The sequence below is a fragment of the Dromaius novaehollandiae genome, chromosome 13 (genome assembly GCF_036370855.1).
Source record: "Dromaius novaehollandiae isolate bDroNov1 chromosome 13, bDroNov1.hap1, whole genome shotgun sequence".
Lineage (NCBI taxonomy): Eukaryota > Metazoa > Chordata > Aves > Casuariiformes > Dromaiidae > Dromaius > Dromaius novaehollandiae.
The window spans coordinates 8,404,355-8,419,162 of NC_088110.1; the positions used below are offsets into that span (position 1 = coordinate 8,404,355).

The 14,808-nt window shown below is 38.5% G+C and overlaps 1 protein-coding gene across 3 annotated transcripts; it reads left to right on the forward strand.

Annotated features, from left to right (window-relative positions):
• The first annotated feature begins 242 nt into the window (after nucleotides 1-242).
• On the forward strand, nucleotides 243-14,286 carry SNX20 (sorting nexin 20). Of its 3 annotated transcripts, XM_064519560.1 has the most exons (6): nucleotides 308-532; nucleotides 6,210-6,462; nucleotides 8,446-8,498; nucleotides 8,584-8,762; nucleotides 10,411-10,562; nucleotides 12,982-14,286. In XM_064519560.1, the coding sequence occupies exons 4-6, from the start codon at nucleotides 8,597-8,599 to the stop codon at nucleotides 13,648-13,650; spliced, it is 987 nt and encodes a 328-aa protein (XP_064375630.1). In that variant the 5' UTR covers nucleotides 308-532; nucleotides 6,210-6,462; nucleotides 8,446-8,498; nucleotides 8,584-8,596; the 3' UTR covers nucleotides 13,651-14,286. The 3 variants fall into 3 exon arrangements, with proteins under 3 accessions (XP_025958051.1, XP_064375630.1, XP_064375629.1); XM_026102266.2 differs by lacking the exons at nucleotides 308-532; nucleotides 8,446-8,498 and adding an exon at nucleotides 243-299; XM_064519559.1 differs by lacking the exon at nucleotides 8,446-8,498 and having other exon boundaries at nucleotides 309-532.
• The last annotated feature ends 522 nt before the right edge of the window (nucleotides 14,287-14,808 follow it).

Below are 14,808 nucleotides of genomic sequence, written 5' to 3' on the forward strand. Positions count from 1 at the left end.
CCCTCGGGCCCGCCCTGCCGCCAATCACAAGGCGGGAACTCAACCGCCTCGCAGCGCTATTGGCGAAGAGCGCCTCCGAGTGACGCGGGGATCGAGGGGGTTTCCGCTTCATCAGGTTTGCATGAGAAGCAGAGGCGGGGGGGAAGGGAGGGGAGGGTCAGAACGGCGCGGTTGGCGGAGTGCTCCCCGTCGAGAGCGCGGATTGGCTACCCAGAGCGCGAAGGCGGGGGGGCGGGACGACAGGGGCTGCGCAGGGGACGATTGGACGGCTGGCGTGTGTTGCTGCCGGCCCATTGGCGGTAGGGCAGGCCTCAGCGCGAGGGCCGCAGGGTGGGTGCGGGGCGTGTGCGGCGCGCGGCGTCGGCCGGGGCCGTTAACGGTTGCTGGCGGCGAGCGCAGCGCGGCAGGGCCGGGCCGGGCCGGGCCGGGCCCTGCCCTGCTCTGCTGGCGCGTCCTGCCTCGGCCTCTCGGCGCTAGCTGTGGGGCTGCGGGGGGATGTGGCAGATTCTCCCGGGCGCTTTTTTGCTTACAGGTGCGTGTCGCGCTTGGGAACTGCGACGGCAGCTGCGCTTCGCAGTTGGCAGCGGACGGGCAGCTGGTTTGCGGTGAGCCCGCAGCTGGGCTGCCCTGATGAACCAGAGTCTAGTGAGTCCAGTCTGTTGGTTAACACGTTCTCCATCCCGTTATGGGGGAAGAGATGAAACCCCTCAATTTTATGCGATAGGGAAAGTATTTGAGGACATACTTTGGATAATGCGTTAGCTCATACAGAATCCGTATTGCTTCTCACAGTGCGTGTCAGCATAGCTGCAGACCTGCGAGATGACTCCCACCGTGTTCAGCAGGCTTCGGAGACATAAATCCGTTTGATACTGTGTGATACAACCCTCAGTTCAGCAGATCTGCAGCCCACAAAACACAGCACCTGTGAAAAGAAAAAAAAGACTTTTCAGGACTTTACCACAGCATAGTTTACAGTAAAAAAACTTCTCTAAGTTGAAAACTATTGACAATGAATTTAATTAACCTCTAATGTTTCCTGTGGAAGCTTGTAACGGTCATTATTGCAATGCTATGCAAAATGCTATTTCCCCAGTATATAGCTTTGCCAGCCACTTACTGAACTCATGGCGTTACTTTAAATGATGCCTCATGAATTACTCAGTGGTAGAGTTACCTAGAGAATGGTAATGAATATTAAACTTGATCTTACCTCAGAATCTAGTTTTGAAGTATTTTTACTCTCAAGAAATGTAAGTAATGCTACTGAATATTTAATTTAATACAAGGCAAATGTAGCTCCTCTTTAACTGACCTACTTTTCAATGCGACTGTCATCTGAATGCTGTTCTATTTTATCCACTTAGCATCAGTTTTTTATATGTATAGTGAACTCTTCTTAAATAATGAATGAGAGAATGAACTTCAGAATAGGAAAGAGTGGCTCAACACGAAGGTTATGTTTAAAGGCCCTACTCACACATGAAGCATTTGCAGATGACAACATTTATTTTTAAACAAATGTATTTTCTTAAATCACATCATACTTTAAAGTACTGGTGAAATAATTTAATAATTATTTCATTTTAAAAACACCAGTGATTATAATAACGTTGCCATACAAATAAACACTTTTGTATCTTATTAGCATCGTTAACATTCCTTTAATATCTATTTTTTACATAGTTAAGTCAACTTTAGCCAAAATAAGGGCTGTTCCAGTTAATCCCACTCCTCATGGGTCTCCAGAATCTAATCGAGAGACAGCGAACAAGCGGCTGCGGTGCAGCCCTGGTCCGGGGCTACAGACCCCGCTTCGGAGCTGAAGTGTGGTGCTACCGGTACTTCCGGTAGGAAGTTGGGAAGCATGACACAGACTTTTGTTACTGGTAGTTACATGCAAGATGAAAATGACATAGTCTGAACGTCAGAAACCAGGAGTTTGTTGGTTGGCCTGAGGAAACTATGTGTTTGCATATGTTATGGCACAGTGTTCATATTTATCATTTTATTTAGTCACTTAAGAGTAGAATTCCATTTTAAAATCATACTTAATTTATAAAGAATAAATAGCACTGAAAAGATACTAAGATTTATCCATTACACTTCCTTTATTTTGCAGAAGGGCACACAATGAAACACAGTTATACTCTGCTAATCCTCAAGGTGGCTATCTATACAAAGCAGCTGCATTTTCCTCCATTTGTAGAGCTGCCTTTTATGCTGCTACAAAAGGCATTAATATGTCTGCTGTAAATCCTATTATCCCAAATTTCATGATGTTTACATTTTGAGTATAAATAAATCAGATGTGGAACTTGACATACAAATATTAGCCTAAGTATACTATTATCATATTCAAGAAGAAATGTGGACAGGCAAGTTATAAGAATAAAATATCAAAATATTAGCTAGGAATGACTACATATGCTTTACCTAGTAACCCAAAAACAAATATTTAAAACATATTTCTCTAGTCCATGCTATTATGTATTTAACCCTCTATTATTTCAGCATATGCCATTTAGAAAATCTGCCGTTCTATCAACAGAATAGTGCTTGTGAAATTTAACATGAGTTAATATGCTGTTGACCCATTGGGCTTGCATTGCAGCTCTGTGTCACTGACAGACCACAGATGAAAGAAAGGCCAAGGCTGTTATTTACGCTAAAGCTCCTTCATACTGCTTTAGAAGTATAAAGGAATTGCAAAGTGATAACAGGGCTTTGGCAGTGTAAAATGGGCCTGTCACATTTCTTTCATGTTGAAAACCCTGTCTGTAACACCAATACAAGGAGGTGTTTGCCATTAAACTGCAAATTATTTTTTAGACCACACTCTTGATAAAAGAAACATCTTTTTTAATAAAGGAAGTATGGTAAACAAATTCCACTTTCAAATGACACAACACTCTACAATTAAATATTATATGGATAACATGGAACAAAGTTTTGTGCTGTGCCAGGATAGTAGTGATATTCATTTATCACAGCATCATCCCAAAAGTGCAGAATATTCGTGAAGAACAGCTGAATTTTTCTGCTACTTCAAACATGGAAATAGCAACTATTTATCCAGCTGCATTAAAAAGGAGAGGAAAAGTTCTTACAGAAGCATCAAAGACAGCATTGTAGTATTTCTAAATATTAGTTATGTGATAAAAGAGGACTTGGATAAATATGTTACATATTTCTGCCTCCTGTTGTTTTTCCTTATCATCCACAGTTCCAATAAATGATGAGATAAAATAAGTAAGTATTAGTTACATAGTTTGGGGGCTGAGAGGGAAAAGCAGCACAGACCCTATCAGGTCGTATTGATTGGGGCAGAAGCTGAAGAGTATTTTGTAAAAGGCATATTGCAACTACAGCTGAGACATGATAGTCTCTAATTAGCATAAGCAACACTTCAGTGTCTTCTGTCTTTCACCAGAATAGGAGATTGCTGTGCCCATTACAATGGTAAAAATCCATCAGCAAACTGCAGTTTGTGTATAGCACTGGTTTCTCTCACAATTTTTCAAGATGATACCAGCTTTGTATTCTATGATTAAATATTGTGTCTATTTGGGTTTGTGTAATCTATCTGATTGGAAAAATCTTAATTGCCCAAGTCAGATTTATGTTATTGTAGTCGCCAGAGAAAATAGGCAAAAAAAGTTAACAGGAAGCAGAATTATCTATCTGAACAATTTCTCGAACATTGCTGTGGGTTTTTCATCAGGGTATAAATCAAACATAGAGTATAACTGAACAGTAAAAATCGGGTATAAATCAAGACAGGGTATTTTACATTATTGCTGCAGTCCCTTCTGGCCCTTTAACCAGTCAAAAGCATGTACATCATCTTTTGATACAGACATGCTTAACATAGCATCACAGGACTAGCTCATGTGGTGGTTGATTACTAGGTGTTAGAAGTAAACTTTCAGGTTACTCTTCCTAAAACAGACTTTCCTAAAGTGAGTACTTCCATCCTAAATTGGTAAGGAGGACCTAGCAAAATGCCTATGACAACCATTTTCATGCACTGCAATGTTAGAGTTTCAGCCTTGCCTGACTCCAGCGTTACAGCAGAGTACTCTTTCCATATCCCTTGCTGAATGCATTTTAACACTGTGCATTTTTTATGTGTACCAGGTAAAGTCAGTGCTTTCCATCAGTGAATGTGACAGAACATGCTCTTCCATTAAAATTTACCATAGTTTTCTGAGTAGTCAGATGCATTGACAGTGTGGGTGCACTTCTTCATCCCTCAGAATGTTATGCTGCCTTTGTTAAAATTCCCCTTTTCTAGTATTTAATCCTTTACATATGCTGTATTTGACTGTTGGATGTGAAACTGAGGATATAAAGAGAAAGATATTAGTTCTGCATTCTGCTAGCAAGCACCACTGTATATTGTTGACTTTTTTGTATGTGCTAATCCAGTAGACATGTAGAATAGTAAAATGCTGCCAGATTAACAACAGTTGGTCCCAGTGAAGGGCCAGGGGGCTATCTGGACCAAACCTGGACACGTGGGAGGAGGTTGAGGAGCAGCAGCCTCATAAATCCACTATGGATATCAAGGGATGACTCTTGGGAATGAGTTTAGCAATAGTCCTGCAGATGTTTTCTACAACCTGTTCAGGAACCGGCTGTGGCTGTAACAGCTGGTTCTACTGAGGCAGTCGGAATTCTTGCAGAGCACCTTTGATCTGTAAATTAAATTTATATCAGTCAGCCATACCCATAATAAGAGATTTCTCATTTTTTACTCATTCAGGTCAATTTAACTAGAAATTACTTCTTTTGAAATAATTGACCATAAAGGTTGTGCTTAACATACTGAAAAATATACTTTCCTCTTGCCTTCAGCTGTATCAAGGGCAGGACAATAGCACTAAGCATCACAAAATAATATATTGCTTTTTGGCTACACATAAATTAACAAATTCAAAATAAAAGGCTTGGATACATCTGTGAACTGTCAGCATGAGTGAAGTCCCCCTTGGTTTTTGTTCAGAATTGTAACCAAAAACATAAATCTAACTTTAAAGGGATGAGACTTGAGCCAGAAACCCATGCCTTGTCTACACTTAAAAGGGTTGGCTGGTATAGCTACACCTTAGAGCTGTATTGGCAAACACACATTTGTGGAGACACATCTTACACTAGCAAAAGAATTCTTTTCTGGTGTAACTTAAATCCATTTCCCGAATGGAACATGCTATTCTGGCTAGAGGACTCTGCCAATATAATGGTATCTACACGAGGGGTCTTGCCAGTATGGCTGTGGCTGTAGAGAAGTGATTTTTCATCATTCTGACAGCTATTTTGGCAAAACTTCTACATTTAGACTGAGTCCAAGTTAAAATTGGCATTGTTTTATGCTGTGAATAAAGCAGAAGAGAGGCATTGCCAGTTTATGGTCCCAATTTTGCATTACTTGAAATTGTTTGTTTTAAAGGAATGTGTGGGGCAGGATCCATGTGGTCCTTTGGATGTTTTCCTCTGACATTTGTGCTACATTAAAATCTCTTGGTTTTTCAGTGAGTGAGCTTTGGCGACTGAGAAACTTACATTACTATAAAAGATAGTATCTGTATTATTTACCCCAGAAACAACTATACTTTAAGCAATTTTCCAAAGTAAAGTCAACTGCAAAAGAAAGCCTCTGGGCACTGGACGTGTGGATTAATATGTCATTTTCCTTCACTTTGTCTTCCGTTCAACAAAGGATTTAAGCCTGGGATTAGTTTTAGGCACACACGAGTCCATTTCAAGTTTAGTAGTCATGTCAGATATAATAATGCTCCTTTCTGAACTTTAATTAAGCAGATACTTTAAATTAATCATATGCTTAAGCACAGTATGGAATCAGGATTTCTGACAAAAATGTAAGTTTATATAGAATGAGGCTATATATTGTGGAACTATCTGCATTTTTTTTCCTAAACTGCATGGTAAGTCTGTATTTTAAAGATGTCGTACAGGGTCTACTTTTCCACAGAAATACATTTACATATTTGATTCTTTTTTTTCCTCCTCTCTCCTTTGCTAATTGTATTTTTTTAGTTTCTGACATCCATGTGGAGAAGTTTTCATCAATTTTGTAATTACTGTTAACTCTTTCCTCTGCCACATTTTGTGTTTGCATGTGTATTACTGACACTCCCTCGTTGCTGGAGCTGCGTTGCTGACACCAGGCCCTATCTTGCTTGCAGACAGCACAAGAACTGTTCACGGCAGATGGGAAACTTCATGCGTAATCAGTCACCGCTGAAACAGTGAGCCAATTGGATGAGGAAGTCTGATTTAATCAAGACTTCTTCCTTCCTTTTTGTAAAACACAGAATGCGCCTCTTACAAGAAAATACAGACATATTTTTCTGCATTTTGAAAATGAAAAGCAAGCCTTCCATGAACCTACACAGACTATAAATGCACCACAACTAGAATCTCTTCCAAAGTTCCCAGGTGAGTATTTTGTGTACTACAGTTTCTGATGTTACTTACACCTCAGGGAAGCAGTTTGAGGGGCGTTTATCAGGAAAAAGAACAGGCTGAATGTATCTTCAAAGTATAACTGTATAATTTGTTGCAGGTTTCTTTGTGTTGTCTAGATTTTTTGAAGTGTAGAAATAAGTAGTAGCTTAGTTAAAACAGCTTACAATGACTTTTAGATGTGAAAATGAAACAAAATTTTGATATAAAGTATAGATACTTTTCAAGGCAAATACACGAAGACTTGTATGTAATACCATTCACTTCTGCATCCTTCTATTTACAATCATGTTGTATTTTTGTGGTAAATTATGTTTTTAAGCAATATTTATAGATAGATAGATTATGTATATTATGTATATTCTATATAAACTATATATATCTAATTTTATATCTACAAATGAATAAGACATTTATAAAGATAGGTATCTTGAACATAAGTGTAATTTTGCTTATGTAGTTGTACCAACTCACAACTCATAGAAAAGTTCTCATTTAAATTATTTGGCCATTTTCAGATTCCTTATTTAATCTAGTATAATCAAGATAATCTTCTTTTATCATTAAAAACAAGTATTTTCAAGTTTAAAGCCATGGCATAAACTGTCATGATTATTAAAAGGTCTGAGCATCTGGAAATTAAGTAACTGTCTACTCTTAATGTCCAAAAAGCAGATGTTAAGGAAGGCTAGAAGAACAGGGAGAACTTCCACATCCTGGAAGACCTAGTACAAAGTCCAAATGTAAGGGCTTCCATGATGCTTCTGCTAAGGAGGAGGGGGACGTGTGTGTATTGCTTATCTGAGCCACACAAAGGAAAGGTGTCTGTTAGAAAAAAGTGATTTGCACTTCCATTATTTCCAGAGGGGAAAGTAAGTGCTTTTCTCTTTATAGCCTTGCAACTTGCCAGAAATTAATAGGTCTCCTGAAGGAGAGAGGACCTACTTCTGTATCCAGCATTGCATAACTGCAGGGCAGACAATAGGAAGCAAAATGACATGTAGTAACACCCTTGTCCTAAGCCTCTTCATTACTTAATAACCTGTCCTTTGATATTATCTTTACATATGTGCAAAGAAGACTAGAACATTTTAAAGTAGTGTTTTATGTTATTTGATTTTCTCCCCTGTTGTCTGAATTGTGAGCAAAGTTTCTCTGTCGTGGTAACTAGCTGAACACAGCACCCTGGCAAAGTTTTTAAGATGCTCTCAAAACTTTTTCAACTGCTAGTATAATATAATCATGTTATAATTAGTTATTAAAAAAATCCATCCCAGGCAGACATATATGTGGCAAAATGACCAATCCAATCTATTGTATTAGGTCTTTTATGAACACGTGGTAAAATAACAGTCCTAGCATAAGACAGACATACAGATCTGTTACACGCATAGTATATGGGTGAAAAAAGACAAGTAAAGGGAGAATGCTTCTGCATAGTAATTAGAAAACTCAGTTTTCCTTCTGCCTAGCCATTGTGAGATTCAGTTATTTTGTTCTCACAGATCAGAGACAAGTCTCTGGAGGGAAAATGAAACAGAAATATGACAAAAGTATTATTTTAGCAATCACCTTGTTTTGCCCTACAAGCCAACATAGTGGTCAAGAACAGATGCCAAATTCTGGAGTCTTAAGAAGAGTAAATTCTAGCAATATGAGAGAATCAGACTGCTAGTCATACTAATTATCTCTAAGATTTGAGTTCATCCATACTACTACTTCAAGGTCGAGGGCAAAATACAAGGAGCAAAAATCTGTCCCCAGTGAAGTTTCTGACAAAGATCTCACTGACAAAAATGGAGTCAAAGTTCTCCATCTAATCTTATTTAGCATAACTTCTTATTATGGTTTCCACATTTGATTTTAATCTGACAAAAAGACTTCCAAACACTTTCAGTGGCAATAGTAATAGTTATTCACTAATAACTACGTGTGTATTTCTATTTATTACTCTAGTTTTTGTGAAAGAAACTATAGACGACCTGAAATTTGTTCACAGAGATCAATGAGTAAGTCAATAAAAAAGAAAATTACCAGACTGGATCCTCTAAAGGCCTGCTATTAAGAAATGTCATACTTATTGTAATCTTTCAGTGATAGCTTTGCAATGGACCAGGACCCACACGACACAGCCGAAAGAGAGCTGTTGGAGGCTGTAAACAGGATTACTCCATTCTCTGCCACAACTCCATCTGATGAAGAACAAAATGAACCCAAAGCTGAAATTTCATGTCAAGTGAGCAAAGAAAACCCAGGAAAAGATGACCTTCAAGGTTGATGCTATCCTTTCATTCTGTTTTCCATGTAGCTATTGGTGCTATTGACCCTTTACATAAAAACTTTTGCTTTATTTACTGCTGCAATACTCCAGATTTATACTGCTATTACTCCACTGAAGATAAGCCTTGATTAAACCTGTAATAATAATGTATCAATAGTAAAATAGATGCACATCCAGGTATACATGTATGTAAAGTTTTCCTTTTAAATCCTTGCTGCCAAAATGTTGTGCAGATTTTGTTTACACACCAGGGACCAAAACAGTGGCCATCTGATGGCCTGTCTTGTGAATGCGCTTTCTGTACATCACAAAATCTGAATTTCTTGGCAGTATTAGTGAGTACACCAAGAACTGGATTAAAACTAAACTCAAGCAGTGGTCTGTCACATCCCTTGGGAAGAAGCTACACCAAACTTTTACTACACCTAAAATTGCTCTCATCTGTTATTAAAAAAATGTTAAATATAATCCATAATATATACAATTTCTTCAAGAAATTCCTTCTGCAAAGCTGTTCTAAACAGCACATTGCTCATAAGAAATAGATGCTTTCCAGAGATTGAGCCAAACCCCCATGAGGACACTGAAGGAATTTTACAATGCCTTTACAGTTCTATTTCTGTATCAAGCAGTTGTCTTCCTATTCATTTATGATCATTCACTACCATTGTCTGAATGCTAAATACATTGCAGACAATGACTTCAGCTGACTACACTGACAGAAACATCGTTTTAGGAAATGGAGACCTGATGTGCCCGCTGAAATACAAATATTCCATTCATAGTACCTGTTCTGCTATCTTATATGCCACCTGATGAAAACTGTTGTCACTAGGTTTCAAAGACAGAGAAAACAGCCTTGTGAAAAGCTGCACCACATTCTCCTTTAAGCTAACTCTTCAATCTGTTGACCTCCATTTACATATATATATATATATACACACATATGTATATATGTGTGTGGGTGGGGGCATGCATCTGTGGGTGTGTGCAGAGAGAGAAAGAGGTATATAAATAAGTATCACTGTAGCATCAGCTCAGCTATGAAAGAAAAAGAGGAAGTGTGAATTCCCCCTTTGGCTCTGCTGCTTATCTGAGTTTCTCCTTTAAGGTCAGGATATGCACATTGTCTCAGCTTTCACCTGTTACTGCGCAGCCCCAACATTTGAATTGGGTCAGGATTTGAATATGTGTCTGAATATGCAGCTGCATTGTATTATCTCCTCCTCTTAGCAACAAAGAAGCCTGGAGAAATGTCTGATTCACAAGACTCCCTGAGTCAGGGTTTCCTAGGGCTACTTCTGGGGTGGTGAAGCTTACCTCTTGTTCAGGCTGTGCCTGAGGTTATAACCTAGACATATGATACTTCTTGTCAGTACTTTTTCCTACTTCAGGCAATTGCCATCATGTGGGTAAGTTTATATTCCGCAGCTGATTTAGTTTCTTTCAAATTTCAGAGCACTATAGCCTTCTCAGAGAATCTGGAGCTGTCCTTATTAGCAGTGGAATGACTTATCACTTTTCAGATATTCCTGTTATAGGATTAGAAATTCTAGGCTCTGCTTTCACAATAAATATGTAAGAGTTTTCTTTCCAAATGCAAAGGTTACAGTCTGAACTATTAAATATATTGTTTTTAGATTCCAATGCATCGCTAAGTTCCAATTCTTCAATGACCACTAAGGAGCTTCAGGAATACTGGAGGAATGAAAAACGCCAGTGCAGACAAGTCAAACTCCTTTTTGAAATCCCATCAACCAGAATTGTAGAGCACCACTTATCTAAATATGTGGTAAGCTAAAAATGAATATGTAAGAAGATCATTAATTTTTATTCACTCTACAGGGGTCTGCACAGCATGGTTCACTACATGAAAGTCTCACCAAAGGCCAAGTTTTGCAAGCCTTGATCATACAGAGTAGAACCTATTCTCAGAGTAAGACAGTGTTCATATGGGCAGAACTGGTGGAATCTTCCCCTAAAAAAACCATTGACAGCCAGTTTCTGAAAGCTGCAGCAGTGGAAAAGAGATATCAAGTAAAATAGCAGCTTGAGCATCCTTAACATGCAGAGGTTTGTCAACATTAAGAAAATTCACGCAGGTATAAAAATATCAATATAGTTATACTTGTTGTAAGCTAGGCTGGTATAACAGCTGCATTGTATTTGTATAACTTCCATACCAGAGATTTGTGTTAGCACAAGTGCAAAATTCTTTGATGTAGACAAAGTCTAAGACTCATCCTCCAGCTAGATCTCCTTTGAGATGGTTCCTCTTCCCTACCTAGAGCACCACTGGATGGCATATTTCTGTCAGATTTTTTACGGTGAAACATAAACATGAGAGACAGGAACAACAGAACAGGTTGGATTTTTATATATTTTCTCACAGTACTGAGACTTGTTTTTTGTTTCTGATTTTGCTCCTGGCCTTCGGGAGGACTCATCTAGAGAAAGTTACCCCACGTCTCTTTGCTTCTGTACTGCTTTTGGTGAAATTCAGATAGGGATGTTTTCCTCCTTTGTAAAGCCTTTGAGATCTGTAGATGAAAAGTGCTAAGAATCATACTAGTGTTGCTCGTACTGAGTGTCTAAACTCAGTAGGATTTGAAGCAAGTAAACATTTCAGAGACTGTCCTAACATCTCATTGCATGCTATACACAGCTAATTAGATGCTGCCATTCTTACATGCACTGAATAGTTGTTGAATAAATAAAATTTATTTTAGTAAAACTGTATCAGGACAAGGGTATTACTTGTAGTGTGCAGTAGTTAAACTTTGTCACAAGTTAAATGCCTAGGCAAAAAGATTTACCTTACAACAAAACTGTGCCAGCTTGACTATTAATTTGATGAAATGATATTTCTTTCCCTTCTCATGAACATTCCACAAACAAAAAACTTGTAAATTATTTACTTAGCTGCCCTTGACAAAATGATAGCTTTAAAAATTGCTCTTATTGTTTTAGATATGCATTAGGAGTACATACATTTTTCAGCAGGGAGTGGGGGAAAGTATAGGAAAATGTCATAGTGCTTACAATAAAAGCAATCAGTGAAGTCAGCTCAGATGTAAAAATCTTTAAAAGAAATGGTTTGTGAAGATTAAAACTAAGAATTTCTCTGAAGGAAAAACAAAGAAGAAAACCAGGAAGGTACCTGTGCTAGTATTGGTTGACATGTTCCAATACCAGCAAAGAGAACAGGGGACATAAGGAAGCCTGCTCCAGTTCCTGTTTAATTCAGTGGGAACACAGCGAAGCTGAGTGTGAACGTTGTCATCATCCAAAAGCCATCAAGGTCAATAGTCCCTGTCCTTAGCTGGTGTACAATGACGTAGCTAAGATGGCCTCAGTGAAGCTCTGCTGGTTTACACACGTTAAGGATTTGGCCTGGCAAGGAGAATTCCTCAACATTACTGTTCTTGGGTTAGGACCAAAAGAGAATCTATTTGTACAAAACATAACACTCAATTTTATTTTGCAATTATTTTTCTAACATCACATTCATTATAGTCACTTCCTTTCTGAGGCCAGTGAAGAGCTGAGGAAAACCTACTCTTAAGCACTGTTAAAGTGGGAGAGTGTTGCTGCTAACTGTTAGTGAAGGATTTTGGACAGCAAACACAGATTTTTTTTTAGAAATGTCACTTTTTTTGCATTAATTACATGCCAAGTAAGTTTGAGTAACAGGACAATGATTTAGAGGGGAAAAAGTCTTTGGAGTCATTCCATCTAATTTTAGCATACACTGAATATTCCTGCCAACTATTCCCTCTTTTTTCACAGCATTAATAACCCCCCCCCCCCCAATCCTGAGAAATGTCTGATAAAAACAGCATTTCTGAGTATTACAGCTAATGTAAAAACACTGCACTCAATATTAAATCTGGGAAATCTATTCTGTTCACTGAAGATGATTGATTGCAGCAGCCATGGCTGTTATAAACCAAATGCAGTTACAGAAATGCTCTGCAAGGAATCTTGTGTGCTTCAGTCTTTGCTAGATCACCAGTCTAGCATCTTGCAGGACAGGATCGGTTGGTGCTTTGTTTATCTACAAACTTGTTTATATATGCCAAGACAAAGTCTGGAAGGTTTCAGCAGTAGAATATGCAAGCATGAAGTCTTTTTGAAGTAGTTACAAACTCCAGCTGCACCGAGGCAAGAACGATCATTTTCATGCTTCTTTTTCTGTGTTGTTGTGTTAGATGTATAAAATCATCATTCTGCAAACCGGAAGTTTTGACTGCAACAAATCTGTAATTGAACGACGCTATTCAGATTTTGAGAAACTGCACAGAAATCTTCTGGAGGACTTCAGTGAAGAAATGGAAGATGTGACCTTCCCCAAAAAAACTCTGACCGGGAACTTCACAGAAGAAATAATCAATGAGAGGAAATTAGCCTTTAAGGACTATCTGAGACTTCTATATTCTATGAAATGTATCCGAAGATCAAAAAAATTTATTGACTTTTTAACAAGGCCAGAGCTGGAGGAAGCATATGGTTGCCTGCGGGGTGGCCAGTACACCAAAGCTTTGGAAATTCTGTTAGAAGTCATCGGTCTGCAGGAAAGGCTAACAAGAGGCAACCCTGTTTCAATCATCCCGACTCTGTGTGCTATCATGGTGTGTCACAAGGACCTGGAGAACCCAGCAAGTGCCTTTGAATATGGAGAAAAGGCTCTGTTACGCCTTCAGGTACACACCAGTCACAGGTATTATATTCCATTGTTAGAAACAATGATCACTTTGGCATATGAACTTGGCAAGGATTTTCTGTCTTTACAAGAGAAACTGGAAGAATGGAAGGCAAAAAAACACCCAATAAAGATTTTTACTCTGAAAGAACTTGCGGTTCGGGAGTATGTACAGTGAACACAAGAAAGGATTTGGATTTCATTAAAGAATAAAGCCACCAGCTCCTCGTCCTGAACACAAACTCCTGACAGAGTAGAAACTGGAAATCACCTGTTTGGATAACATAACTTTATACTTAGCAAAACTTAAATAAAATATCTTTCATGTTTAAAAGGGACACTAACATTTATGTTGGACAATATTATATTTACCCTATAGATACAAGTAACAACTAAGCTTATCAAAACTTTTGGAAAGAAATTTGTAACAAAAAATTCTTAATGATTTGCTTATTTTGACAATATTTTGAACATAGTCCATTTCACATGTATCATCAGAACAGGAAAATATAATGAATAAAATACTTGGGAATCTGCAGAATCATAGGCATTGCTTGCTCATGTGGAAATCACTTCCTTTCAGGAAGAGAAATATCTTTTCAGTCCCTGCAATCTAAAGGATGCATTTTCAGAAACACAGTGTAATTTTTACTCCTCCAGCTGAAGCAGTGTCAAGGAGCACTTTGCCATTTCTGAGGATGAGGGGATTGCTCCTGTTCCCACTGAAGTCAACTGGTCTGAGGGGAGGGTTTGGAAGGAAGGTTTACAGTCAACTTTGGTAGAAGCAAAAAATAAAGTGATGATGGTTCCATTAGCGATGAGGGAGACTGCTTCATTTCCTTTTTGTAGCTGATACACTTTCATTACTTGTATTGAAGCCACATTCTTGTTTGGGGTGATTTTTAAACAGTACTTTGACCGAAGTAGAAAATTCATACCACATGCAATATATACATCATGAAAAGGAACCACAGAAGGATGCTGTGGAGGGGAACATCTGGCGAATATAATGGTGGTATTTAATTCTGATTATCAAGCTGTGAGACACATGGTTAACAGACAATCTGTGCTAAGCATGTGCTTCTCTGTTGTCTTTCAGAGGTTTCTGTAAATGGGGTGTTGCCTTAGGTTTATAGCCTGGTACACATAATGGAGATACCATCTTGCAGGCATTGCAGTGATGCAGTTGATTCTTTCAGGGACCTCGTCCACAGATATGAATACTGAGCTTGTCTTGGCCCTAATGCTTCTGTGAAAGCTTCCTAACTGCTGGAAAAGTCAGTATTTACCTGCTGCCTGGAATTCTCAACTCTATTTTTTCTCCCACACCAGTGTT